This window comes from Eumetopias jubatus, unplaced genomic scaffold (genome assembly GCF_037043125.1).
Source record: "Eumetopias jubatus isolate StellerSeaLion01/CBP00866 unplaced genomic scaffold, mEumJub1_p1.0 scaffold_1, whole genome shotgun sequence".
NCBI lineage: Eukaryota > Metazoa > Chordata > Mammalia > Carnivora > Otariidae > Eumetopias > Eumetopias jubatus.
The window spans coordinates 217,100,010-217,126,265 of NW_028274807.1; the positions used below are offsets into that span (position 1 = coordinate 217,100,010).

The window sequence follows — 26,256 nt, forward strand, 5'->3', positions numbered from 1 at the left end:
GGGACAATCCCCGCCCCCCCAATCCTGTCGGTGGCCCCGCGGTTCAGCGAAATAAATTGAGTGCTGTCGCCCCAGGGTCGCCTGCTCCTTTGAGCCTCCACGCCGGCAGCTGCCCGGGCCTGAATGCTGGAGATGGTAGCTCTAGGCTGGGACGCCGGTGGGGGCAGGAGTCGAGGCCGTGGGCGCCGTCGGGGATGACGCTGCCCTCCGCGCCTGGGGAGAGCTGGCCAGGACGAGGCCCCCGCCTGTCTCCCAAAGGCACATACACATCAGCTACTGCTTGTCGGTCTTTATTGGGGCGAGGATTGGGGTCCGAATAAATATGGGCGGGGACGCCACTGGCGGCCGGTGCAGGGGTCACCGGCAGCCGCACTCGGTGGCCACCATGTTGGGCACGTGGTGCGCGCGGATGCGCTCCTCCGACAGGCTGATGAGGAGCTTGCCGGCGTAGGCCGTGGGCACGCAGCAGGGCGGGCGCGCCAGGGCGGCGCCCCGGGCCTGCATCTTGAGCAGTAGCACCACGTGGCTGCCGTAGCGCGGGTTGCGGTCGGACTGCGGCCAGCCGCACGCGCCCTGGCAGTTGTTGGCCTGGTACGTCTCGGGGATGAGCACCGAGCGCTCCGCGCGCAGGTCTACGCTCAGCTCGCGCAGCGCGCACGGCCCGTCCGCCGCCCCGGCGCCAGCGCTGCGCTGTGCCCGTGGGGGCCCGCTCCGCTCGCGCCCCCGCCACTCGGCCCGCAGACCCTGCAGCGCCTTGAGCAGCAGTAGCGCGCGCAGTGGGTCACCCGGGCCGCCGGGGTCCCCCGAATCCCCCGGGGCCCCGGGGCAGAGCGCGAGCAGGCGCTCCAGCAGCGGCGTGGCGGCCGGGGGCAGCCCCGGGAGCCCGCGGAGCTCGGCGGCCGCGGCCCGCAGCTCGGAGGCCACACGATGCGCTAGGTCCGCGGCCCAGGGCGCGGACTCGGGGCCCTGCAGCGGCGCGGGGTCCCCGGCCGTGGCCGAGGCGGGTGGCAGCATCAGCAGCAGCAGCGGCTCCTCGCCGTCGAGCAGGCGCTCCTGTGTCGCGGGGTCCGACAGGTTGACGAGGCCCTGCGGGAAGCCGGCCAGCGCGCCTGGGTCCAGGGCCAGGCGCGGCGGCGAGGCCTGGGCGGGGGGCCCCCGCAGGGTACGCACTAGGCGCGTGAGCGTCTCCAGGAAGGGGTCTGCGCTGGGCGGTGGCTCCTTGGCCTGCTGCTCCTGGGGGGGCCTGGAAGGCGGAGTTGGGAGGCATGAGCAGGTACAAGGTTCCTCCCCTCCCCCTCCCCCACCTGGGCCTGCGCACACCTGGGTGGCGGGAAGGGCACTTGGTCCAGGAGGCCGTGCGCGGGCATTGATGTGGGCCCGGGCAGTGGCAGCAGGAGCAGGGCCGGGGTCATCCGCGTGAAGCAGCGGGGGTTGGGGCCGAACAGCAGCTCCTGCAGCTGGGTGGTGCTCAGGGGTGCACCTGTGTGGCCTGGCGTGACCCCGGGGATGGCTTAGTGTTTGGGGGCCGAGGGCAGCCCGCCCTTGCCAGGTCCCTGCCTTTGAGAGCCTACCGTCTCCTCGGGGTTGCAGGGTCAGGGTGACCCCAGGGCTCTGCCAGTCCCCTGCTGGGTGGTCCACGGCCAGCACCAGGTAACGCGTGTCCCGGGACCAGCAAAGGTTCTGTGGAGATGGGGGCTCAGCCGAGCTGGGTGGGGTGAGGATGCCAGCCCTGCTCTGCCCGCTGCCCAGCCAGGACACTCAGAACCTTGTTCAGCACAGTTTAAAAACCCCATTACCCGAGCGCCTGGGAGGCTGTCGGTTGGCCGTCTGCCTTTTGCTCAGGTCATGATCCTGGGGTCCTGGAATCGAGCCCCACGTGCTCTTTGCTCAGCAGCAAAGTCTGCTTCTCCCTCTGCCCCCTCTCCCCTCCCCCCCCCCCCGCTCTCTCTCTCTGCTGGGTGAGGGCTCCAGGAGGCCTGGGAACCGCCCCATTCAGTGCCCTGGTACCTGGGTGCCTGGCAGCCCAGGCCCGGTGACCACGACCTCAGGGCCAGGCCCAGGGTACAGCACCAGCAGCACCAGCTCTAGAGGGCCGGCTCCTCCAGGTGGGGGCGCCTGGAACTTTAGTGAGAGTGTCGGCTCCCAGGTCACTGTGGCCAGGACAGACAGGGAGGGGATGACACCTGAGCCACTAAAGCCCAAGCCCCTCCCCGAAGCCCGTCTTCCATTCCTGCAGGGAGAGCCCCCACCCCAACTGGGAGCCTTGGGGACCTGGTGGGAGAGGTCTGACACCCCAACATGGGTAGCCCGGAGGAATGACCAGCTGCCACTGGTCACCCCTGACTCCTTGGGGTCTCTCTGAGGCCAGTGGCTTCTTGGGACAGGCCAGCTCTCACAGCAGGGACGCCTTGGCTGGACCGGCCCCACTCCCTTGGGCTCCGGGAAGTGCAGGCACGGACGGGTTTTGGGAGCCAAGCTTTGGGGACTTAGAGCCCCACACAGAACCTAAGGGCACCCGAGGAGCCTGGGGAGGAGTCTGGAGCAGGGGCTCTGGCAGCACCCTATCCTGAGAGTGTGGCCATCTCCCTTCTCAGGAGACCGGAGCCAGACCCCCAGCCCAGCTCCCGCCGCCGCGGCCCCCCACCTACCTTCCTCCAGGTGCAGCACAGTTAGCCGCCGCCCTGCGGGCTCCCCCAGCCATGCCTGCAGCTGCCGCAGAGGGAGCAGGGCGGGCTGCCCGGCGCTGGCGGCACAGACCCCGAAGGTGGCCAGGTCACGGGGACCCCAGCGCGCCCGCCGCACAGCCTCGAGGAAGGCGTGCTCATAGCGTCTCAGGGCCCCTGCCACCCGAAGCGGGGTGCTGCCCCTATTGCCCTTCTGGTCCAGGGTCACCAGGCACAGGGGATCTTGTGGGCTGCCTGGCGGCCAGTCCCAGTCCTGGTGGAAGATGAGCGCCCCCGCACCTGTGGCCGGCTCTCTGGGCGAGGCTGGGGTGCTGGAGCCCTCTCCTCCGGGGGCCCCGGCTCCCAGCAGCGGCCCCAGCACCGACAGCACCAGGGCCAGTGGCCAGAGCAGCAGAGGCTGCATCCCGGCTGCCGGGACAGGCTGGGTGGCTCTGGCTTCTGTGGGCGAGCACCGGCTGTTTGTGCAGAGCAGCCCCTCTCCCCTCCTGGCGTGTGACCTTGGGGAGCAGGGCCGGGCCGCTGCTCTCAAAGCCTCCTCTGTTCCAGCCTCCCGGCCTATCTTCTTACCCACAATACAAGGTGCATCCTGTGACCAACTAGTCAAGCGCCTGTCCTTGACGAGGCTGTCCCCCCTGGGGGCGGGAGTGGGACGGGGAGCGGGGAGTGGGGAGCGTCGGCCCCGGCGACCAACAGCTCTGGGACGGACGGGGGAGGGGCAGGCCTGGCCCAGGGCAGAGCGGGGATGCCCCAGAGGACCCTGCCCCAGGCCGGATGGGGACCCCATGTCTTGGTGCTCCGACCACTGGGTGGGCGGGCCCGGGCAGCGGGTGGTCCCCCGGGCTCAGCTGGGGCTCCCCGAGTGCTCGGTCACACTGTCCCTGACGACAGTGAGCAGCAGCAGCAGCTCTGCCCTCCTCACGAAGGAGCCCCCAGACGCACCAGCGTCCTAGAGACACCGACGCCCAAACCCTGAGCTGCCCCTGCGTGTGGTGGGGGAGCACAGCAAGTGTTCACCAACAGTGAGTGGGCGCCCCCACTCCTCTGCCCCATCGCCCCCCAGCCACCGACACAGCAGTGCAAGCCGGGCCTCGGGGAAGGCATTTAATGATCAGTGGGGACACCACACAGCCCCATTCAAAAGCACCAAACTTAGCTCTGAAGGAAAACACACACCAGACTTGCCTGGAGAAGGGGCTGCCTTTCAGTTGGCTGGGGGAGGGGGGGGAATGTTCCCAGGGCCTTCGGAGGGCAGTGGGGGCCTCAGCATCGGGGGCATGGGAGTTGGGGGGTGTACCCCAGGATTTGAGGGGTGAACTCCAGGAGGCTGGGGGTGGACCCCAGGAGCCGACGGGTGGACCCCAGGAGGTGGAGGGTGGACCCCAGGAGGCTGGGGGTGGATCCCTGGAGCTGGTGGGTGGACCCCAGGAGCTGGTGGGTGGACCCCAGGGGCCTGGGGATGAACTGCAGGAGCTGGAGGGTGCACCCCTGGGGCCTGGGGGTGAACTGCAGGAGCTGGTGGATGCACCCCTGGAGCCTGGGGGTGAACCCCAGCAGATGGGGGAGGGTGGACACCCGGAGCAGGTGGGTGGACCCCTGGGGCTGGAGGGTGGACGCCCGGAGTCGGTGGGTGGACCCCAGATGTCGGGGGGTGGACCACCGGTGCCGGGGGGTGAACCCCGGGAGCTGGGGGGTGGACTCCTGGTGCTGGGGGGTGGACCCCAGATGTCGGGGGGTGGACTCCTGGTGCCGGGGGGTGGACACCGGGGGCTGGGGGGGGCAGCTGGGGAGGGCCCGGAGGCCCTGAGGGTGCAGGCCCACTGGGCGGCATGGGTGGCAGAGGCAGGCCTCCTGGTGGTGGCGGGGGCAAAGACTCTGGCAGAGGCGGCCGGGGGGGGAGACCATTCATCAGGGGGGGCGGGGGTCTCTTCACCCCAGGAGGCCCAGCAGGGAGGCTTGGAGGGGCTGGTGGCTTCTCCATCTTGAAGTGAAACTGCAGGAAAAACTGGAGAGAAACAGAAGAGGCTGAGTGGGGCCCCTGAGGCCCTGGGCGAAGGGGCAGGCTGGCCAGGGCAGCCATCAAAGGCCCCAGAACTGGCTTGCCTGGACCCGAAACTGGCTTACCTGTTTGGTTTCCCGATTCCAGTGAGTCCAGAACTTGCCTTCGGCCTTATCGATCTCCCTGCTGGGCACCTGTGTGGGGCGGGAGCTCAATGGAGTGCGAGGTGCCAGTGTCCCAGGCAGGGACTGTCCCTTGGCCCAGGAAAGGCCCAGTCAGGGAACAGGATTAAGTTTTCGGGTGACAGACTAGCCCCACTACTCAGCAAGCCTGCCACCCTGGGGGAAGTTGCGGTTTGTGCTCTCATCTGTGTGGGCCCCGGATGAGGTTATGGGATCCCCGAACAGCTTGGCAAGGAGGACCTCTTACTGGAGGGGCACCCGACTGCAGTACACCCAGCCTTCCAGAGGCAAGGACCCACCGAAGGGGCACCCGTGGAGCAGGCTGGAGGCCAGGAACTGGCTGCTCCCCACAGTGCAGTGGATCTGGGGACCCCACATGTGCTACCTTGAAGGCGATGGTCTCATAGGGCTCGGCGGCCATGAGCAGGTACTGCCAGCGCCGGTCAGGAGGCTCGATCCTCTGCTCATAGGCGGACATGAAGCGGTGGCGGGGCATGATGCCCTCGGCGATCTCAGGGTAGTCAATCTGCGGGGACACAGCAGGTGGCAGCACCGCCTTTCAGGGGACCCTCCTTTCACAATTGGGCTCCAGGCTTCAGCTTACCTGGAAGAGGAGGCTCTGCTGGCCCATCTCCGTGTCCCTCTGCTTGGTCACTGCAACACACAAGGGTCTCAAGTCCAGGCCAGCTTGTCCTCCCCGAAGCTAAAGCATGGGTGTGGCCTAATGCCGGCCCCGAACAGGACGGAAGGACACTGGGGGACCCATACTCGGGTGGCTGCTGCCCAGGGCCAGCAGGGTCCCTGCCTGAGATCACAGGGAGGGGCGCAGGCAGGACAGTGGGTGCCACTGCCCTCCCTGGAGGCCCGGGACAGCACCAGGCAGGAGCTCCAGACTGGGCACACCGTGCACCTAAGGCCAGCGAGGTCTGCACCCCGGCTGCTGGGAGGGTGCCCTTCGCACGAGAGGTCTGCAGCCAAGCCTCCAGCAGCCGTGCCCCCACTTCCAGACCGCTCTCCATGCAGCTCTGAGACATGCCACACTCAGCCCCCCTTAAGCCCCCAAGCGTCCCCCCGCTTTACTCAGGACAGACAACAGATGCCCTATTATGGCCAAAAGACCTTTGATGGCCTCCCCACAAGGAACCTGTCATCTTAGCCCTAGCTTATGATGGACAGCTGCCCCCGGACCTTTGCACTGCTGTGTCCTGCCTGGAATGCCAGTCACCTACATGGTTTTTCTACCTTTATTTAGGATATCTGCCTAATAGCTTTTTCTTTCTTTCTTTTCAACTCCCAGAAACACAATTGTCTACATTCCAATTGAGCCACTTAACCAACTTTCTGGCAGGTGACCCAGGAATCCTCCTCTCTGCACAAGGGTTCCACTGAGTAAGTGGTTTCTTACACGGACCCTCCCCATTCTCCTCCCCCCCTCCCAGGGTCAAAGGAAAGGGACTCATGGCCCCTCATCCTCACAAGGCTCCCCAAACACCAGGATAAGGCGCAAGGGGCCCAAGGGAAGCCCTGACACTGTGATGCAGTGGTCTGGGAAAGTTCACGGGAAAGGTGGGGCCCAGGGCACCAGTGATGGACCAGTGGGAGAGGCGTGGGCAAGGGAGGGCCCCTGCTTCGAACAGAACAGCAGTCTCTGTGGGGCTCAAGGACGAGGGCTGGGGGCCGTGGCGAAGGGCTCATTCATGCCCAGCACCAGGGGCAGGCCAGACCACACTCCCAGACAGAATTACCTTTGTAGCCTGGGCGGCCAATCTTCACAAACTTCTTCACCTCCACCTTGACCTTTTCTGGCGCTGGCTGGGCGGGGGCCTCCTTGGCCTCCTTGGCGGCTCGCCGGGCCCTGCAGGCAGGATGGATATGGAGCTGTGGCCCCTGCCACACAGGCCGCCAAGGCCACAGGCCCAGGTGCTAGGAGCTGTCCAACCCCCACACTGACCTCGGAGTTTGTATGAGAGGCCAGCGGCAGAGGGGGGTTGGCTGGGGGTCGCGGGGTTTGCATGAAATGGGGATGAGACAGGCTTGGGGCACCCCTCTCTTCTTGTCACCTTTCCCACTGTCCCTTACTAGGGAGTTTTACGTGAACCCTCACCTCTTTCCTCTCGTGTCCCAGAAGGCTGACGCTCACGCAAGATCAGTTAGCTTAACCACTGCGGAGAGAGCACCTCCCACCTCCCCTGGCACCCTCCCCTCCACCGGCCCTGAGGCATGGCTGGGCTGGCTTGAGACCATCTCACACAGGGGTGGCAAGTGACTCCTCGTTTACCGTGGAGGCCAGACCCTGGGCACTGGAAGGGGCCTGAGGTACTCACAAGTTGGTCTGATGCTTCTTCCCTTGGGTATGTGCCAGGTAGCTGCCCTGCAGTGGGAAAAGCACACGGACAACTCAAGGTGGGTGGGGGTGGCCCGAGAGAAGGAGCCGGCCTCTCATCCACCAGGCCGCTGCGGAATGAACAAGTTCTATGGGGTTCACACAAAGTGGTACGAAACGCACACAGAACCTAAGAAAGTAAGTCTGCAAACGTCAGTGGTCACAGCGTGTGGGACACGGCAGTCTTGCCGCCTACCGTGGGGGATGGGGGGGCTTAGTGGACCTGGCTGGATGGTGGAGACCACTTGGCACCAGTTGGCGGACCCACAAGTGAACATGCCCTATGACCCCGTGTGTCCGTTCTGACTACAGCCCAGAAGACCTGTCCCCAGACAGCAGGACAGACTACGTATTTCTGGACCAGCAGAGGGACACTGGGCCGCATCTGGGGATGTCTGTGGTTGTCATGCCCAGCACCCCCCGAGAATGGCCCGGCTCTGATGTCAGCAGTGCTAAGGGGGCAGACCCTGACACACGAGACTGGCCAACTCAGCACTACTTACACACAAACTGAAAACCACCACAATGTGAGACAGTGTGAAAAAGGACGAACGACATCTATTTGTTCCTGAATCAGGGCCAGGTGAGCACTTGTTAGACCATCACTGGGACGATCTTAGGGTCGGTGAAAGAGATGAGCTAGGGCCGCAACAATGAGCTCTCAAAACCTGGATCTAGACCATCCGGGATTGTGCCCATCCCATGCCTGCAGGCACGCATTCACATGGAATCGGCACTGACAGTGTTCAAAGCAAGTGGTCTGGAGGAAGCCCTGCACACCCAGGGCGGCAGCAGGCTCTGGGGGCGCAGGCTGGTGAGTGAGCAGACCTGAGCCCCGCCGCCCCCGGCCACGCTCTGAACAATGTCCCAGAATTAAAAGGGAGAGCACGATGGGACAGGGGTGGGAAAAGCGAAGCAGCAGAGCCCTGCCCAGAACGGAGAAGGCAGGGATAACGCACCTCGTTGTTGTGCAGGGTCAGACACAGCTTGCACTCGTATGAGCCCAGATGATTCTTCATGAAATATGGGTCCTGCGCAGGGAGACACACTCCATTAGCAATCTCGCCCTGTGGTCCCTGCCCACCGTGAAGAGCCAAAGCCTTCCCTTTGTCCAGGATGCACGGCCCTCCCTCAACTGGCAGAGAGGGCGGTGGCCTTCCTCCTTGGCAGGTGTTCTGAGGATAGAGGACTAGCAGCAGCCTGCAGCCGGGGGCCCCACAGGGCCTTCTGAGGCAGCACTGTGGGACCACCGGGGATCCCGCAGACGCAGGCCACCGGGCAGGGCTGGGGGCCTACAATGCTGGTGCCTGGCCCCACCTCTGGGGCAGTTCTGGGCCTAGACGGCAGCAGAGCCAAAACAGCACTGCTCAGCGCCCACCTTCTGGGCCGGGACAGGGATCTGTTGCCAACCACGCCGGCATTCCAAGCACCACCACACAAGCCAGGTGTGGGAAGAACAGAAGCAGATGGGTTAAAACGAAGGCCCACGGAGACCCTTGTCTCTGTGTGCAGGGGCTCCCAGGCCAGACAAGTGACTTTCCATAAACAAAGGCCGCAGAGTAAGTGCTTCTGACCCCAGGCATGGAGCAGACAGCTGGGGTTCAAACCCGAACTCCACTGCCCAGCAGCCGTGTCATCTTTGGCAATGACGGTCCTGTCTTGTTTCCTCAGGAGGATGTTAAGAGAACTGACCTCAGAGGTGAGGGCTCGACACATGTCAGAGTTCAAAGTCTAAGTGGAACCATACGCTGACCGCTGGGGGTCACGCCCAGGGTGACTCTGCCCCCAGGTGACACTGGTGATGTCTGGGCACATCTGTGGTCCTCCCAACTGGGATGCTCCTGGCACTGAGTGGGTGGGAGCTGGGGACACTGCCCAGCTGCCAACAATGCCCTGAATTTCCCAAGTGCCAAGGGATAGACTCTGGTCTGCCCACAGCTGCGTACACCCAAATAAAATGTCGTCCTTTGCTGCTTACAGCTAAAACATCCACTCACGTGATGCTACTGTGGCCCTTGCCACTGACGATTCTCCATGTCTCTGGTAAATCAAACGAAACCAAAAAACTTCGTGCAATAAAAGGTCCCTCTGAACAGCCGGAGTCGCTCTAGGTCAAGTTCCCTCGATTACAGACCAGGACCCCGAAGGCCAACAGAGCTGGGCAGCAGGGCCAAGGGCACCAGGTGCAGGGTATACTGAACTTGGCTCCGTTGACAGAAGGGAGAGGGAGGGGCCGCGAGACAGCGGGAGCTGCCTGCCCGCCTGCCCACGGTTCAACCAACCTTGTTGATGTCGATGGTCTCCAGGGCCAGCTGCCGGAGGCGCTCCCTGCGGTCTCGGTTGCTCTCCGAGGAGGAGGCCACGCCTCCACTCCCGGTCTTCCCCCCGGGGCGGTGCTGGAAGTCCATGGTGAGGGCGCTGGGGCTTTACCACACTGGTAGGGAGACCTGCAGGGCCAAAGGGGGAGGCCGTGAGAATGCAGGGTGTGGCCCGGCGGACGGGTCAGGTCAAGACCCTCTTCTTCAGCGTCCAGGAGACTGAGGGCCCCCGGTGGCCCAAGGACACACAAACCAGGAGTAAGGATGAACAACAAGTGTGGTGTCTACGAATGACTGTGGGGGAGGGTCAGAAAGGAAGCCAATGTGAACAGAGAAGTGTAAAAACTCAGAGACCCGAAATGGCAACAGGGAAGAGGCAGCCAAGTTCTCTCACCAAGTCTCGCCTCCTTCAGGAAGCCTTCCTCGACTGCGCAAGTGCACGGTGTGCACTCCTCTAAATTTCTTCTGCTTGTCTCCACTCGCTTCTCCCAAGCTAAATTCTACTTCTGTGCCTCAGCTGTAAATTTGCTGAAAGCAAGGAAGATCTCTATCTATCCACCTGCGTTTTCTGCCTAATGCACAACAGAGATTCAAGACCTCTCTTTGGCCAAGGCAGGCTCTCCTGGGCCTAAATAGCCTGGTTCCATTCCCTTGTTCTTTCAGACCCAACCTCCAGGTACCTCCCTCTGGCCTCCGAACACTTTCCTCTTGACTTGGTCAATGTCAGTCCCGGGCCCCTGGCTTACACCTGTAATATCTCGTATCTGTAGAGGTCAGCTCACGGGAACAGGGCCCAGGAGTGAATATGACCCCACAAAGACGTCCCCATTCTAATCCCTGAAACCCAAGAACATGGAACCATAAATGGCAAAAAGGACCTTGCAGGGGCAGGCAAGTCAAGGCCCTGAGGTGGGGGTGACCCTGGGTCCCTGGCATCCTCACGAGGTCCTCACAAGAGGGAGGCAGAGTGTGGGAGTCCCAGAGATGGGCGGACCTCGCGCTGCTGGTGGTGAGGATGGAGGAGGGGCCGTGGGCCAGGAAAAGGCACGAGCCGGGTCTCCCTGGGGTCCCCAGGGGAACACAACTCTCCATTTCATACTTAGAAAAATACTTAATGATTTATATACTTATTTTAAATAAAAAGAGAAAAGTGACGGAGAAGCAGAGAGGAGTGGGGGAAAAAATCTCAAGCAGACTCTGCACTGAGTGCAGAGCCTGGTGCGGGGCTTGATCTCACAACGCTGAGAACACAATCTGACCCGAAATCAAGAGTCGAACAGTTAGCCAACTGAGCCCCCCTTTTCTACTTCTGACCTCAGGAACTGCACGGTAATACACTTGTATCATTTCAACCACTGACTCTGTGGTGCTTGGCTACAGCAGGAAAGGAAGACATCAGGGGCAGGCCAGCTCTGCCGTGGACCTGCAGTGGGACTCGGAGTCACCCCTAACTCTGCAGGAATCCAGACCTCTCCCTGGCTTGGTTCTTGTTCTTGGGGAGCATATGAAGCCCTCACACCTGGGAACCAGCAAAGCGACCTTCCAGATGGCTGCTGAATCAGGAACTTATACCCATCACGGGGTCAGACTTTTTATTACACGAGTCCACCTAGAGCTGCCAACTTTTAAAGTTTTGTGAGACAAAGCGTGCGAGACAAGCACTGTCAACTGTGGCATGCACCCTGTGAAAAAAAATCTTTCATCCTGAAAAAAGAAGACCATGATACCAGGGCAGCCCCGGCCAGGAATGCCAGTGTGCCACCTGTGCCATCATCCACGAGACCAAGGAACACTGCACCCCAACACCCACGGGGGCCTGCAGCCGCAGTCTACCCAGAGCTCTGCGGTGCCCACTGCCAGACCTGGCCACAGGCTCCTTGGCGGAGGCCAAGCCCTGCCTGCACCTGCTGGTGAAGCACCTGACTTTCCCTGCAGAATACTCAAGGTTTCTGGGTGAAGGGACAGAAACTCCCATGGGGGAGGGGGAGGGACGCTACCAGCCCTCTGGCCTCCACCAGCAGCATAGATGTGCAGCAGGGATGGGGGCCTGGGAGATCTCTTTTCCACAGGTCCCGAGTGACTTACAGGCCTCCATGGAGAGACAACACTTACTTCTCAAGGCTGTTACAGGAAAGTGTTCACCTGAACAACGAAAACTGGGTGCTTCTGGGGGTAGGCGTGTACTCTGATCAAGTCAGCAGCCAACCAACGGGTGGATGACATCCTGCTCAGTGTCACTAGCGAAACCACAGTGTGAAGCCACCTCACTCAGATCAGAGTGGCTGTTCTCAAGAAGAAAACAAAGGCAGCGCACGCTCCCCAGTCCGACCAGGGCTCGGGGGGGACCTGCGTGCTCCCCTGTGAAGCAGGCGCTGACAGCTCCAGGGTCCAGGACAGAGACATACCCTCACTTCCTGTCACCTGTTGTATGGGTGACATCTCCAGAACACCCCCACTGACCCCAAGGAAGGTAAAACTACAAGAGTAACTCAGAAGGCAACAATGTTAACAGAGCCAAGAGTTCCCACCAGTTTGGTGAGGAGCCCAGTTCCTTCTTAACCAGCAGGAGAAACCCTTTAAATGCTGGTGGCTGGCTGGGGAAAAGGCACCAGACGTGTCGCAAAAAGGGCCCACGGAGAGAGTGACGGGCTCAGGGAGACCGAACTCAAACGCCGACCTGGTCACCAAGGTAGAGGGAAACCAGTAAGCATTGGAGACCCAAGCTGCCCGTTACTGGTAGACCACTGCACACAGCATCCTTGTCCCCCTAGGAGAGCTCACCCCCAACAGGAGATCATGGGCCCAGGGGCCCTTGACTGGCTGCTTGGGTAGGTTGTAGTTTTATTCTCAGAAGAACCAGAACGAAGGGCCCACTCCACTTACAGGGGCAGGGACAACGGGAGAGAGTCGGAGAGTCGGGGAGTGGAATGAAGGCCAGGCTGAAAAGAGGGAATTCCATCAAAACCTGTGCTTCCCCCACACGTTGCCCAGAAAGTCCAGCTGGAGGCCCACACACAGCCCAGCCCAGGGGTACAGCAAGAGCGCCAGAGACGGTATTCTCAGACACTGACAGCTGGGGTCCTCCACATCCCAAAGAAAACAGCAGCGTCTCCCCCAGGCTCGCTGGGCAGTGAGGTTCACTAGGTGAGAAGCGGGGAACTCACACACACACACACACACACACACACACACACAGACATGAAGAATTCCACACAACGCCCCCCTCCACCATGTTAGTGTCCTCCTTAATTACTGGGGAAGTTACTACACCACCAAAGCAGAACAGCACACCACGCATTATCAAGACGAGTTAAAACCAGAGCAAAAAAAAACCTTTGCAAAGTAAAGATAGGACGATCCAAACAAAAAGCTAAATGTGAGAGCTTGAAGGTCCAAGTTTAATAAGTCTTTTAGAAAGAAGAGGGGCGCCTGGGTGGCTCAGTCGTTAAACGTCTGCCTTCGGCTCAGGTCACGGTCCCAGGGTCCTGGGATCGAGCCCCGCATCGGGCTCCCTGCTCGGCGGGAAGCCTGCTTCTCCCCCTCCCACTCCCCCTGCTTGTGTTCCCTGTCTCTGCCTCTGTCGAATAAATAAATAAAATCTTAAAAAAAAAAAAAAAAAAGGAGAAAGAGGAAAAAATAAAAGAAGAAAACCTAAACGAAATCTTGGAGCAAGAACAGCAAGAAGCGTGAAAAGTATCATCACAGAAATACAAGAGTGTTCCCCCAAAAAGGGAAATAGCCCAGGGCTGAGAACATCTCCTCGTTCCGACAGAAGCACGTGAAACGCCTGTCAATAAAAACAATCGGGAAAGTTTACCCCACCCAGAAGAAACTTTAGTTTCTAGCAAAGAAAGAAAAAGACCAGGAACAAAAGGTGGGGAAACCAGGAGGGAATCCGATTTTTCAGAAGAGCGCTGACGGATTTCGCACCCCAACTCCGGGTCATTCGGGGTCCCAGACAACCAAGGACTCAAACTCAGTCAGCCGAGGTCTTCGAGAGCCACCCCGCGAGGATCCCGACAGGGCCAGGGAGAAGGAACACGCGGCCAGACGGAGAGCGGCAGCCCGCCCCGGGGCGCAGCCCACAAAGTTCCAGACAGCTGCTCGCCCGCCCCGCGAGCAACCCGCGCAGACCGGGGCAGGCGTGGCGGCCTCCGAGCGGGCCTTTCTGTGCTGGCGGCAGGGGCGGAGCGCGGAGAGGCCGGGGAAGCCGTCAGTCCGTTCGAACTAGCAAAGCCGGGGCGACATACAACGCACCGGACGGCGAGGGGCGGAGGGCTTCGAGGGGAAGCGCACTACCGGGCCCGCGAAACCGGGCTACCAGGAAAACGGAGACGCTGGTCTCGCGGGCGGGAAGAGCAGCACGCGAGTGAACCCCGACGGGGTCCCGCTGACACCGGCGCAGGGCCCGCCCTGAGAACACAGGGGAGGCGGCAGCGGGCAAAGCACCCCGGCGCCGGGCCTCAGCCACCCCCCCTCGGGGACCCCCCAGCGGCGGGCACCGCGGCCCCCGCGCACCGCCACCCCGACCGCGCTGGCAGCCCGCCAGGCTCCCGAGGAGGCGGGACTCGTCTGGCCCGCCCGGAGCGCGGCCCGTGGGCGCCGCCAACCCAAGAGCCGCCCGGCCCTCAACCCGCGCCCCCGCCACAGACGCCCGGGGCCCACGTCCGCTGCGGTGCGAGTAAGCCAGGGTCCCGGGGCCGCCGCCCTCGGCCCGCGCCGCTCCTCACCCCGCGCCGCTCCTCGCCCCGCGCCCGCCGCTGCCACGAATACGTTATACGCACGCGCACCGCGTGCTAAGGGAGCACTTCCGGGGGCAACGCGGGGAGGGGGTTGGGGAAACGGCCTCTCCTGTGCGCATGCCCGCTCTGCCCGACGAGGGGGATAGAAGCGCCGGAGGCGCGAGGAAAGGGGGAGGGGCTGAGAATAAGGCCGGAACTCGAAGTGCGCGTGCGCACCAGGCTCTCAACGCCTAACTCGCGCGGGGTCAGTTCTCAGCGGAGGCCCGGCTTCCGCTCGTCGGTAAAGGGCGCCACCGACCGTGAGGGTACCTTCCTCTGTTCCCACCCCGGATCCAGCTTATTGATGATTATAACGACCGTCTGTGTCGTCTATTATCGCGTGCGCCCCACGCGGGCTTCGCTAAGCGCCGAGGCCCCGCCGGACGCCAGCGTCGCGCGCCGGCGATCCACAGGATGCGTGGCTCGGGGGCGCGCAAGCGCAGTGGCTGCGGTAGCGCTTCCGGGGCGGCGCTGTGGGACTTTTTTGGCGCGAGTGGGGACGGCGGCCGGGAGGGCGCGGTCAGCGCTCCGCGTTTTGGGTCCTGGCCGCGCCATGCGCTACAACGAGAAGGAGCTGCAGGCGCTGTCTCGGCAACCGGCCGAGCTGGCGGCCGAGCTGGGCATGCGGGGCCCCAAGAAGGGGAGCGGTGAGCGGCCTGGGGCGCCGGGGAGGGCGGGCGGGCCGGGCGGGCGGGGGTGAGCGGCCGCCGAGCCCGCGTGAGCCCGCCCTGTGCCCGCAGTGCTGAAGCGGCGGCTGGTGAAGTTGGTGGTCAACTTCCTCTTCTACTTCCGGACGGACGAGGCCGAGGTAGGCCGACGGCCCGGGGTCGGGGGCCGGGGCTCGCTCGGGGCCCGCGGGGGGGGGGGGGGGGCGGGTCATGGCCCGGCGGGGGGCGGGGCCGGGGCGGGGGCCGGGCGGGGGTCCGGGAGCCCGGAGGGGGCGGGGCCGGGCCGGGGGCGGGGGCCGGGCGGGGGTCCGGGAGCCGGGCCGGGGGCGGGGGCGGGGGCGGGCTGGGGGCGCGGGGCCGAGTCGGGGGCCGGGGTCCCCGCGGAGGCCCGCCCTCACCGGCCGCCTCGCGCCTCTGCCCGCAGCCCGTCGGAGCCTTGCTGCTGGAGCGCTGCAGAGTCACCCAGGAGGAGCCCAGCGGCTTCTCCATCAGTGAGTGCCGGCCCCGGGCCTGCCCCTCCCGGGCCCTGCCGCCGCGTCTGTCTGCGCGGAGGCAAAGTCCACTGCCCCGGGCGGCCGGAGGGCGGGCCGGGCTCTTCCCCCGGGGCGCAACCACTTGCTAGCTGCAGCCGCAGGGGCCCTAGGACTTGCTCTCTTGTTGGGGAGCACAGCAAGTGCTCCGGTGCCCGGCCGGGTTCTGGGCGCTGCGGAGGATTCTCTGGGTCGTCTCGAGAGCGTCGGTAGAGGAAGGTGGAGTCTGTGCTGGTTTTCTGGTGTGGCGCTCAAACGAGAGAAATGTGTGCTCTCCTAGTCCAGGAGAGCAGAAGTCCGACAACAGGGTGTGTGCAGGGGTGGTTTCTTGCCAGGGAAGCTTTCCCAGGCGATCCTGGCTCCCGACGGTCGCCAGCAGCCCGAGGTGCCCCTTGCCTTTGTAGAATCAACCCTACATTCTCCATGTGCGTGTGGTTCACCCTCTGCGTGTTTGTGTTCAGATTTCCCCTTATTACGAGGACGCTAGTGGCACTAGGTTTGGTACCCCACTCTTTCTAGGTTGGTCTATTAAGTAATTACACTTGTAACTGTCCTGACTCCAAATAGGGTCGTATTTTCAGGTTCTAGGAGTCAGGACTTGAATGTTCTGTTTTGAGGACACAATTCAATCCACAGCACAGCCGGTGGGAAGCGACGAGTCAGGGCTGGGACTGGAGGAGGGGACACTTTAGGACAGAGGCAAGAAGAAGCTGAGGCCTGTGGCGGGCCCTGGGGCGGGGGTGTGGTGAGCAGGAACAGACCGGGGTGGGGGGGGCTGCTCCCTCTGCAGGCTTCATGGAGGACCCGGAGAGGAAGTATCACTTTGAGTGCTGCAGTGAGGAGCAATGTCAGGAGTGGATGGGGGCTCTGCGGCGAGCCAGGTGGGGTGCGGGCCTGCCTGGGGGGTCTGGGGCGGGGGCACAGCGGGGCTCTGTGAGCTTACGCCACTTTCTCCCCCAGCTACGAGTTCATGCGGAGAAGCCTCATATTCTACAGGAATGAGATCCAGAAGATGACTGGCAAGGTGCACAGAGGGCCCAGGGGAGCCAGGGGTGGGGACAGGGGCCTGGGTCCCTGGGGCCTGGGCTCATGCTGCCCGTTCACCCACACAGGACCCCCTGGAGCAGTTCGGCATATCGGAGGAGGCCAGGTTCCAGCTGGGTGGCTTGAAGGCCTGAGTCTGGAACAACCCCTCCCCCCCATCCTCTCCAGGCCCTGGGTTTCTTGGTCAAGTCTGGATTTGCTGCAGCAGATGTTTGGCTTAAAGACTTCAAAAACCCAAGATGGGTGGGAGTGGGCAGGGGCAGGTTGGAGAAACAACCCACTGACCCCCCCCCCGGACTGGTCTGGCACCTACTGGTGCCCCATGCTGCTACCGGGGGACAAACGTTCACTCCTAGAAGTTGTGTCCAGCCCCTTGGGCACATCCGTCTGGGGTCTGACGGCTCCTGAGGCTGGTGTAGCTCTCCTGGCCTGTGCAGGCTGAATGTACAAAGCTAGACAATGCTGTGAAGGGCGTGGGGGACACGCCTGCTGGAGCCACTGTGAATTCTACTCCTGCTGATGGGGCAGGCCCTGGCCAGGCGCCTCTGGGTGGAGCTGGAAGTCTTCACTCTCAGGCCAGCGTGCTTGTTGTATTCAAATAAAGGGACCTCTTTTCCACGGGGGATGGTGCTGCCGTGAATGCAGGGAGGGGCTGCTGGCCCCCGAGGCAGGGCAGTGAGGCCTCTGTGGGACGGTAGTCCTCCCCAGGGTGGGGGTTTAAGTGCCCAGGAGCGGGGCTGGGCTGCCCCAGTGGAGGGACAGAGACCTAGACCCAGACCAGGGAGAGGCGGGGAGGCTGGGACTTTGCTTGGCCCATAGAGCCTGTTGGTGCTAACAGGCCCCCAAGGGACAATGGAAGGAGGGTGTGATTGAACCTGAAGGTGACCTGTGATCCCAGTTCCTAGGCCTTCCCTTGAGGACAGGCAGGACCTCGGAAAGGGTTTTTGCCAGTATTAGAGTCCTAAGTCAATCCGTCTTAAAAACAGGAGGCATCCTGGGTGGGCCTTGCCTAATCAGGTGTAAGCACGGGAGGGACTGGGCCTCCCTGAGGAGGGTGCTTGCTGTCTGCCAGGGTCACGGGGCTGCCTTAAGGAGCTTACCAGGCCTCTGCTCGGAGCCCCTGTCCTCCCCACTCGGGGAATGGTGAGTGTGACCCCTGGCCCTCACACCTCTCCCTTGCATCATCATCAGAAAGAAACGCTGCCACCAGATGAGGTTCAAGTGAAAACAAGTATTTTATTACAGCGCCTAGAGGTGGAAATGCAGAGTGCATTGGGGTTCTCTTAGGAAAAGAGGGTCAAGCCAGCAGCCCAGGGAGGGACAGGCCATGCCAGCACCCCCAACTGAAACACAGTCTACCAAAAACACAAAGCAAAGCCCCGTCTGAGTTACAAATCAAGGTTGAGAGATGTGGGAAACAAACCAGTGCGGCTGGACCGTGGGAATGAGGGCAGGCGGGGCGGGTAAAGAGGGGCACGTGAGCCTTAGATAAATCACGGTCCGTGGCCGCAGGAGACGGCAAGCTGTCGGGAGGGCCGTGTTCACTGTTAGGTTTTCCTGAGCAGGGCCACCTGCGGCCTACCAGACTTCCCTGAAGTTGCCCCCGCGGTCGCCAGTAGCCCCGGGGCTCTGTGCACCGGCGTGCTGCCTCCCCTCCTGCTAGGGATGGCCCAGCCACCGTGGGGTGATCCCAAACACACCCGTGCTCGTGCCGGGAGACTCAGTATGGCACATCCGCAGGAAGCCCCATGTCAGTGACTGTGCGGGCCCCCCTGAAGTGATGCAGTGTCTGTGAACAGGGTCGCTCTGTTCTACGCTGGGGACTCACGCGTGACCTCTCCGATGTCCACCCACCCTGTAGCTTTTTAGGGAGCCCTGTGCACCTGACAAGGGTGTGTGTGTGTGTGTGTGTGTGTGTGTGGCCAGGCAAACACTGCCCTGTCCTGGGGGCCAGGGGCTTGAGGTTCACAGGGGTGAGGCACAGCACCTTCATGCCCCGGGAGCGCCAACCCAGAGGGAAGGAGCCAGGGCAGCCAGTTACAGAACAATGGGCCAATTTCAAGAACCCATCGCGAGCACCATCTTCTGCCTCAACTATTGCTCTGGGCCAGAAGCATTACCCCCAGGGCAAGCAGGAAAGCAGGGCTCTGGCAGGCCCCTGCCTGTGGAAACCAGGGGTCCAGCCAATTTCCAGAACAGCCAACGGCCAGACCCGCCCTGCACAGATTTGTCTGCCTCCAGGAGGCGGCTGCAGGCAGAAAAGGGTCCTGCGGTGGCCGTCTTTGGCCTGCGTTGCCTCAAGGCCTCTGCCTGCCCACCGGAAGAGTGGTGGTCAGGACAAGCCTCCCGGGCAGGCAGGAGCTCAGGGCCTCTACTTGAGCAACAGGCTAAACACAGCCCACCTTTGGAAAGAGGCAAGTTCCCTGTGTTCCTTGGGGGATGCAAGCACCTGAGAACAGGGCTCTGACCTCACCGACTCAGCCCTTCCTAGAGCACCCATCTCGGGGTCCAGATCCCTCTGCCAGGACCTTGGCTGATGTTGGCCCTTTCGGAGGGCTGGGGACTTCTGGACGCACCCTTTGAAGACCGCAGACATACACAACACTGGCCGACTGCTACCCTGGAGGGGCTGGAGAGCCCTACTGGCAACCTCTAGGCGCCTCCGAACAGCTCCAGCTTTGCTCCCCCCCCCCACCCCCCCACCCCCGTTCACTGGCGTTCACTGACAAGCACCATCAGAGCTGCTCCAGGGTGGGGGCGGCACAGCCGCAGCAACCGCACGGACTGGCCAGAGGGGCTTGGGCGGGGTGCGGGGCCTGTCCACTCCACCCCGGGGGGCTGCGGTCACGCAGTCCGGGGCTAAGGGCCGGCCCTGGGCCCATGCCACTGTGCGCACTTGAATAAATAGAAAGGTTCTCCCCTCGCTTTTCTTCTTTAGTTTACTATGCATTATACAATCTAAAAATAAATGAAGTCAAGTCTATGAAATTTATAAATTTTCATCACATCTCTATAAAATACTGTCACTCCTCAGTGTGACTCTCCTCTGTACAGACACGCCAGGCACCCGTGACTAACCTGTCCCACGTCCCTGGCCCATGTGCCGCGAGCTTACTACGCGCTTTGGTGGACCGCGGCGGGAGCCCCAGACGAGCAGAAACGTACGAAAGTAAATGCACTTGCACCAGCCCGCCACGCCGTCGGGAGTCGGGTACCAGACCTTCCTCAAGCACCACTCAGAACGGGTCCGCGCGGGATCGGGGAGGGTCTGACCGCCCCACGCCCGCCGACCGTTCCTATGCCAAAGGCGCTAATCCCAGGCCGAGGGGCCAACAGTCCGGTAGGAGCCGTTCACAGTGATGGGGCGGGGGCGGGCGCCCCCCCGGGGAGAGGGCCTCTTCCGAGGAATGTCACGACAGCGCGAGCCACCCTCCACCTGGAGACAGCCGTGCCTTTGGTATAGGAAGAGCGGCAAGAATAAATAGGGCAGGCGCCTCCCGGCCCGGTTCTGGCATTGGTCAACCTCCAGTCAGCACCAAGAGGACGAGGCAGCAGCGAGGCCTGCGTCGAGATAGCACCGGGACCGGCGGTCAGCGCGTCCGCGGGCAGGCCAGTCCTTCGGGTGGACGTCTGCATATAGATCCTCTCATATATAGTATTTACACTTCTCAATAGGTTGCCTTTACGACTTCGGTGGAGTAAAATAAGTCAGAATTGTTTATACTTTTTAAAAAACGATAAATACTTTATCTAAAACTATCGACAGTACGAGCTAGAGCCAGGCCCCAGCACCTCCTGCAGGTCTGCACAGCGCGGATTCACAGTAGAGCCTCGTCCCGTCCTCAGTCCGTCCTCGCTGTCCGATGGCCGGCCGCCGGCCCAGCCCGTCCTTGCATAGGTCTCACGGTTGAGGTAGAAATCCTAGTTCCCTGCAGAGACACGCGCGGGAGGAAAGGCAGCACAGATTCAGCGTCTCTCGGGGGGGCCCAAACATTCCCCCAGGCCAGGGAACCAAAGCCTCCTACAGGCGGATGGACGGTCGGACAGACAGAACAGGGTCGCTGCAGGCCCCGCCTCTCCTGGCAGGGACCCCCGGCGCTGTGCCCCTGGTCCGCTCGGAGGCAGCAGGTCCCCGTCCTCCCCTCCCCCCCAGGAGCCTTGGCACCGAGGCCCCCCCTCCCGGCCGCATGCCAGGCCCTGCTCGCAGGCCAGCCTAGGGAAACCGCCCGTGACGGCCACGGGGCAGAGGAACAGAAGGCGGTGGTCCCCTGTGGGCCAGGACCAGGAGCCTGATGCCCAGATGCTTCCGCACGCACACCTCGGACCTCTTCAAAGCCGGTCCCGGCCGCACAACGCCTTCTCTGATGGCGTGAGGCCCCCGCGCGCACGCGCACGCAACCTGCTCTACCTCCTGGGCTTTTCCAACAGGACTGTGGCACAGCCTGTCCCCAGACCTGCACCCTGACTGGGAGGCCGTTAGACTGCGGCGGCCCCACACCTGTTTCCACTTAAACACGCGGCAGACGGAGGACCGGCCGGCCCCAGCGCCCTGTTAGCGCCCAGCTTCCTTTCCTCGAGTCCTTGCCCCCGGGGACGCCAAGCAGCACCAGCAAGTGGCCGGGCGGGCTGTACCAGGGCCCGGCTCCCTAACGCCGACACGCGCGGCTCGTGCAGGCCTCACGATGACCTTCCTCACCCGCTTCCGAATATGGGCCCTTCCTACACTGCCCTGCACGACTCGGCGCTGACTGCCCCGAGGCACGGGCCGCGTTCCCGGGAGCGGCAGGAGCTATGCTGTGGCCACCACGGCAAAGCGCTGCCCCCCGCCGAGGTAGCCGTTCCTCTGTGGGCGGCGCCACGCTGCCCTGGGCCTGCAGGCAGAGGCCTCTAGCCCCGGAGCCCGAGGCACGAGCACTGAGTTTGACGATCCTCTACGCATTGCCTTTTCTTAAAGCCCTAAAGGTGCATTCAGGGAGACAGACTGTGGGAGGCCCTAGAGCAAACAGACAGCAAGGCTGAGCCCTGAGCTGCCCCAGGGGCCCCGGTCCCTGGCCGCTGCAGACACAAAGCCTGAGGATGACAATGGCGGGCTCCATCCAGCTAGACGGGCCGGGCCGGGCTGCCGGCCTCAGCCACCTCCTCCCGGCCACCTCCGCTGGGCAGGGGCCCATGGGGGCTTGCCATAAAGGGCTGGGCTGGGCAGTGAGAGCAGGCCACCCCCTGGAGCTCCGTGGTGGGTGCTCAGCCACCCCGGAGGCCGGAACACACAGCCAGCCCTGCCTAGCCACCCGGTTTCCCTCGCCTCACTGTGCCCTATCTTCCCTTGCACCTCTCAGAACCAACCGTCTCCACCCAAGGCAGAAGAGCCTGGGTCCCCTGGGCCCCTCCTCGGAGCCCTGCGGGCCCGTCCACTCTCTGTGGAAGGAAGGACAGATAGTTCAGGGTCTCGTACGGGCCCCCTGGTTGGGCTCTAGCCTTACCTTACAGAATACGAACTGCTAGCTAAGCAAGGTCTTTATCTTGGCTTAACCCCCGCAAGGCGCGCGGCATACGGAGGCGGCATGCCAAGGGAAACCCACACGGCAGACGGCCCCGTGGAGCTGGCCTGCGGGATCACGGGCGCGGCCTGGGCCAGGGCCAGCCCGGGCAGGGGCTGGTGGTGCACCGTGAAGGAGGGGCGGGGGGCCTTGTGCGGGAGGGAGGCGAGCTTGATGGACAGAGAGGCGTTAGCAGGCTGCAGAGAGGCGGCAGAGGAGGTGGATAAGAAAGCCTGGTTAGCCGGGAGGGACGCGAGGTTCTGCAGAAGCACGGGCTCAGAGTTAGCCGGGAGCAGCGCGGGGGCAGGAGGCAAGGCGGCGTTAGGGGGAGGGGGTGCGGGGAGGGCGGGCTGCCCCGGTGGGGGCGGGGGCGGGGCCTGAAAGGAAGACGCGGGGGCGCCGGCCACCGCCTGCAGTGGGGTTAAGCTCAGCGTGGCGCTGCGACACGCAGCCCCGCTGCCGAAACTGGCTCCAAACGGATGAGCGGAGGCGGAAGGCACCGCGTGGTTAAAGACACCTGCAAACAGGAGAGAAAAACTCAGCTTCAACAGGTGGGCACTCTCCAGTCAAGCGCAGAGAGACACAACAACAGGGAAGCAGACAGCGGCCACAGGTCCGCGTGTGTCGCAGGGGCGGGGGGCGAAGCAGCAAGCAGCACGGGCGGCCAGGTGCGACTTACCTGCAGGGCAGCGCCGGGCCACACCCCCTGCGGGCACACCCACCCGGGCTCCCGGCCGCGAGACAGGGCTTTGCCTGCCTGTGCCCAGCAAGGAGCTGGCTGCGGACTTCTGGGACCCCAAGGTGGCCCAGCCCGGGCTGGCCACGTGGCTCCTCTCCACCCCTACACGGTGCCACCACACAGCAGGCGCTGTGGCCCCTCGCTCTTGCCCAGCACCAGCCCCCAAGGCTGCCCAGAACCCATGGGCTGAATCGGGTTGGACAGGTGACCTCCACGGGGAGGAGACAGAACCCTGTCATGGCGCCAGCCCTCCTGAAGGTACAAGGGACGCCGTCACAACCAGAGGGCCTGACGCAGGCCGACTCACGCGCGAGTGCTCTGCCCACACCACAGGCACATCTGCATCTCATGAAAAGGAACGAGGTGGCAGGTGCAAAGTGGACCCCAAGGGACAGGTGGGCACAGCCTCTCGCCCCTTAGGGGGCCCTGCAAGGGAACCTGTAAAGCAGTTGTCATTAGCCCAGCGGTCCGGGAGGGCGACGGCGTGAGGCCCGCAGGACCCGAGAGTCAGTCGGGAAAGACGCGCGTCTGCCTACCTCCAACTGCGCCACCTGCCACCCCGGAGGAAAAGCTGCCCATGGCGTGCGAGTTGGTCAGTCTGGTTGCAGCGGACGAGACGTGCACCAGGCCGGCAGCGGCCGGCACGGAACTGAACAAGGACTGTAGCACGGATGAGCCCAGGTTGGCCTGCAGGGACATGGGACCCAGGGCGAACTGTGGGCCGGGGGCAAAGGTGCCCAGGAAGGGGCGGTGTGTCTGGGCGGAGGGGGCCGCGCTGACCGCCGAGGACGCCGCCGTGGCGAGGCCCGGGCCGCTGAGGAGGCCCCCGGGAGGCACAGTGGCGGCAGAAATGAAGAGGTTGTGGCCATTCTTCAAGTCGGGCTCACGGTCCCGGCCCTTGCCCGGCTTGCTGTGCACCAGCGAGGCCTTGTCCGGGGGCCCGCACGCCGGCAGGCCCAGCTCGCCGGCCTCCCTGCCCTTGGGGCCGCCCAGTCCATCCAGCTGCCTCTTGTTCACAAAGGCGCCGGGCTCTGTGGCACCGCCCTCCTTGCCCCGCGGGGCAGGGAAGCTCAAAGGGGCGCCCAGGCTGGCCGCCTCGGGGACCTTGTGGGAGAGAGAAGCACCATCGCTGAAGCTGTGTAAACTGAGGTCGGCGGCCAGGCCCCCGCTGAAGGCGAAGCCGTTGGGAGGGTTGCTGCTGGGGCTTAGCCCACCGGCCCCCGACAGGGCACCAGAAAAGCTTTTCCTGGGGTGGGCAGCCAGCTTGGCATCAGCCAAGCCGGGCTCCTCTAAAGGGGGTCGGAAAGCGAACAGGGAGTTCTGGCTCAGGGTGGAGCCAGCCTGCAGCGGGCTATCGGCGCACTTGGCCAGGCCGAGGTCGGAAATGGGCGAGAAGGTGGATTTCCACTTGCTGCTGTTGGCGGGCTCGCTGGCAGGGGTCGGCTTCCTCCCGGCCAGGCCACCACCTGATGAGGAGAAGCAGAGCCGGTGAGGCCCGGGGGCTCAGAGTCACCCCGTCCCGCCCAAGGGAAGTGTGCTCCGGTAGAGCGAGGGGGGGACGGGATAGGGAGATGGTGACTGGAGCATCTGTGGGGGTGGGGGGTGGGGCAGGTGTACCGAGAGTGTCAGATGCTGGCCCGGTTCGACCAGGAGGGAGTGGGACGGCAGCCATCATGGGGACACGGGTGGCACTCAACATCACCCAGAGACAATTTTAGAAGCCTGGCGCAGCTGGTCCTGAGTGCCAAGGCCACACCCTGGAGCCTGGGAGTTACAGGGCAGGGTGCACAGCTACTCACCGCTTTCCAAGGTTTTTGGAGGAGATTTGCTTTCTAAGGAGATTGTTGCAATTTTTCTCTCGATTCTATCAAGAAAAAAATAGATGACAAATGTTTGAAATCCATTTGCACGTGGACTGCCCAGGGATGTGGGGAAGCAGCCTGACACACGGCCTGCCTGCCTGCAGACCTCTCTAGCGCCCGAGCCCCTGGTGCTGAGCTGGGTACTGCCAGCAGCAGGGGACAGGGCCGAGAGCTCGGGAACAGGGGTGTCACATCCTAACACAGAAACACCCCAAGTCCGAGATGGGGCTGCCTTTGTTTCACCTCACCTCCCAGGCTCTTTGTCAGACCCCAGAGGCTTGCTGTGGCTACAGGCACATCGGCAACGGCGTGGGACCTACATGACCCGTATAGCACGCGGCACACGATGGCAGGTCGGTGCTCGCAGCACTGCCAGGCCGCAGACAACACACGCTCTACTGTCCATACTCCCACAGCAGGTGGAAGAACACCATGACCTCCAGAAGCGTAAGAAAACTGCCCTAGAGAATTTGGAAACTGCGAAGTTGGACATTCCCAACACAAAAGAAAAGCACTCAAGTGCAAAACTTTTAAAAATGTAATCTACGTAAGCAGAAGAGGAACAGGATGAACGGGCCCCGACAAGACACCAGGAGCACGGGCCATGAAAGAGAACAAACACGGAACTGGACCAAAATCTAACACTTTAGCCTTTCAAAGACACCCGCAAGAACGTGACACGAAAAATCAGAGAATGGAAGAGAATATTCGCGGGTCAGATGTCAGGTAAAGGACCCCTGCCTAGAACATACGAGGAACTCTCAGAAGTCAACGACGACAAAGGACCTGAGCACACGTCTCTCCCCAGACACTCCAACGGCCGTCCGCGCACGAGAAGACGCCCCACACCACTGGCCAGAGCGGCGGAGCCCACAACTACAGCGAGACCCCCACCTCACGCCCACGGGAATGGCTCTCACGATAAAAAACAAAACCAGACCATAGCAGGTGTCCACGAGAATGGGGAAAACCTGGCTCCCTCACGCTGACGGGGGGTGGGGGGGCACGCGAGGTGGGGGGAGCGGTGGGGGTCGAGGTGGGGGGACACGCGAGGTGGGGGAACGTGAGGTGGGGGGACATGCAAGGTGGGGGGCGAGGTGGGGCGCAGTGGGGCGGTGCAAGGTGGGGGGGCAGTGGGGGTACGCGAGGTGGGGGGTGCAAAGTGGGGGAGGGCGTGGGGAGGGGGCGCTTGAGGTGGGCTGTGAAAGACCGTCCAGGGATTCCTCAAAACAGTAAACACAGAGTCACCACCTGACCTAGCAGTTCTACTCCTGGGTAGATTGAAAATATTTTCTTTTTATTTGAAAGACAGCGAGCAAGAGAGAGAGAGAGCGCGTGCAAAGGTGTGTGCATGTGGCCGCATGAACAGGGGGAGGGGACAGAGGAGAGAGAGAATCCTGCAGCAGACTCCATGCTGGGCGTGGAGCCCGATGCGGGACTCTACCTTACAACCCTGAAATCACGACCTGAGCCAAAATGAAGAGTCGGACACTTAACCAACTGAGCCCCCAGGTGCCACAGCTAAAAACATT

At 63.0% G+C, this 26,256-nt stretch overlaps 4 protein-coding genes across 16 annotated transcripts in view; 1 reads left to right on the plus strand and 3 right to left on the minus strand.

The window, feature by feature from the left end:
• Positions 1 to 274: 274 nt before the first annotated feature.
• Positions 275 to 3,668, minus strand: AMH (anti-Mullerian hormone). 3 transcript variants are annotated; one of them, XM_028126097.2, is made up of 6 exons: positions 2,649 to 3,668; positions 2,008 to 2,150; positions 1,572 to 1,680; positions 1,321 to 1,489; positions 1,171 to 1,243; positions 275 to 1,086 (listed from the first exon to the last, which is right to left on the minus strand). In XM_028126097.2, exons 1-6 carry the CDS (start codon positions 3,466 to 3,468, stop codon positions 358 to 360), a joined length of 2,043 nt encoding a protein of 680 aa, XP_027981898.2. In that variant the 5' UTR covers positions 3,469 to 3,668; the 3' UTR covers positions 275 to 357. The 3 variants fall into 3 exon arrangements, with proteins under 3 accessions (XP_027981898.2, XP_027981899.2, XP_027981897.2); XM_028126098.2 differs by having other exon boundaries at positions 275 to 1,243; positions 2,964 to 3,668; XM_028126096.2 differs by having other exon boundaries at positions 275 to 1,243.
• Positions 3,669 to 3,772: 104 nt separating this feature from the next.
• Positions 3,773 to 14,756, minus strand: SF3A2 (splicing factor 3a subunit 2). Of its 3 annotated transcripts, none has more exons than XM_028126132.2 (9): positions 14,615 to 14,756; positions 9,528 to 9,692; positions 8,205 to 8,276; positions 7,187 to 7,233; positions 6,608 to 6,717; positions 5,467 to 5,516; positions 5,248 to 5,388; positions 4,806 to 4,874; positions 3,773 to 4,686 (listed from the first exon to the last, which is right to left on the minus strand). In XM_028126132.2, the coding sequence occupies exons 2-9, from the start codon at positions 9,651 to 9,653 to the stop codon at positions 3,886 to 3,888; spliced, it is 1,416 nt and encodes a 471-aa protein (XP_027981933.1). In that variant the 5' UTR covers positions 9,654 to 9,692; positions 14,615 to 14,756; the 3' UTR covers positions 3,773 to 3,885. The 3 variants fall into 3 exon arrangements, with proteins under 3 accessions (XP_027981933.1, XP_027981932.1, XP_027981934.1); XM_028126131.2 differs by lacking the exon at positions 14,615 to 14,756 and adding an exon at positions 14,294 to 14,421; XM_028126133.2 differs by lacking the exon at positions 14,615 to 14,756 and adding an exon at positions 13,494 to 14,025.
• Positions 14,523 to 17,209, plus strand: PLEKHJ1 (pleckstrin homology domain containing J1). 2 transcript variants are annotated; one of them, XM_088018725.1, is made up of 6 exons: positions 14,898 to 14,991; positions 15,085 to 15,152; positions 15,437 to 15,503; positions 16,333 to 16,423; positions 16,503 to 16,566; positions 16,655 to 17,209. In XM_088018725.1, the coding sequence occupies exons 1-6, from the start codon at positions 14,898 to 14,900 to the stop codon at positions 16,718 to 16,720; spliced, it is 450 nt and encodes a 149-aa protein (XP_087874851.1). In that variant the 3' UTR covers positions 16,721 to 17,209. The 2 variants fall into 2 exon arrangements, with proteins under 2 accessions (XP_087874850.1, XP_087874851.1); XM_088018724.1 differs by lacking the exon at positions 16,333 to 16,423 and having other exon boundaries at positions 14,523 to 14,991.
• Positions 17,210 to 19,289: 2,080 nt separating this feature from the next.
• The window catches only part of DOT1L (DOT1 like histone lysine methyltransferase), a 64,843-nt gene continuing 57,876 nt past the window's right edge, over positions 19,290 to 26,256 (minus strand). For 4 of the 8 annotated variants that reach the window (XM_028126074.2, XM_088018372.1, XM_088018396.1 and 1 more), the window contains 4 exons: positions 24,662 to 24,726; positions 23,399 to 24,328; positions 22,067 to 22,640; positions 19,290 to 20,515 (listed from right to left, as the gene is read on the minus strand). In XM_028126074.2, the coding sequence (XP_027981875.1) occupies positions 22,102 to 22,640; positions 23,399 to 24,328; positions 24,662 to 24,726 (1,534 nt within the window). In that variant the 3' untranslated portion in view covers positions 19,290 to 20,515; positions 22,067 to 22,101. The other 4 variants (XM_028126076.2, XM_028126077.1, XM_028126078.2 and 1 more) reach the window with 4 other exon arrangements.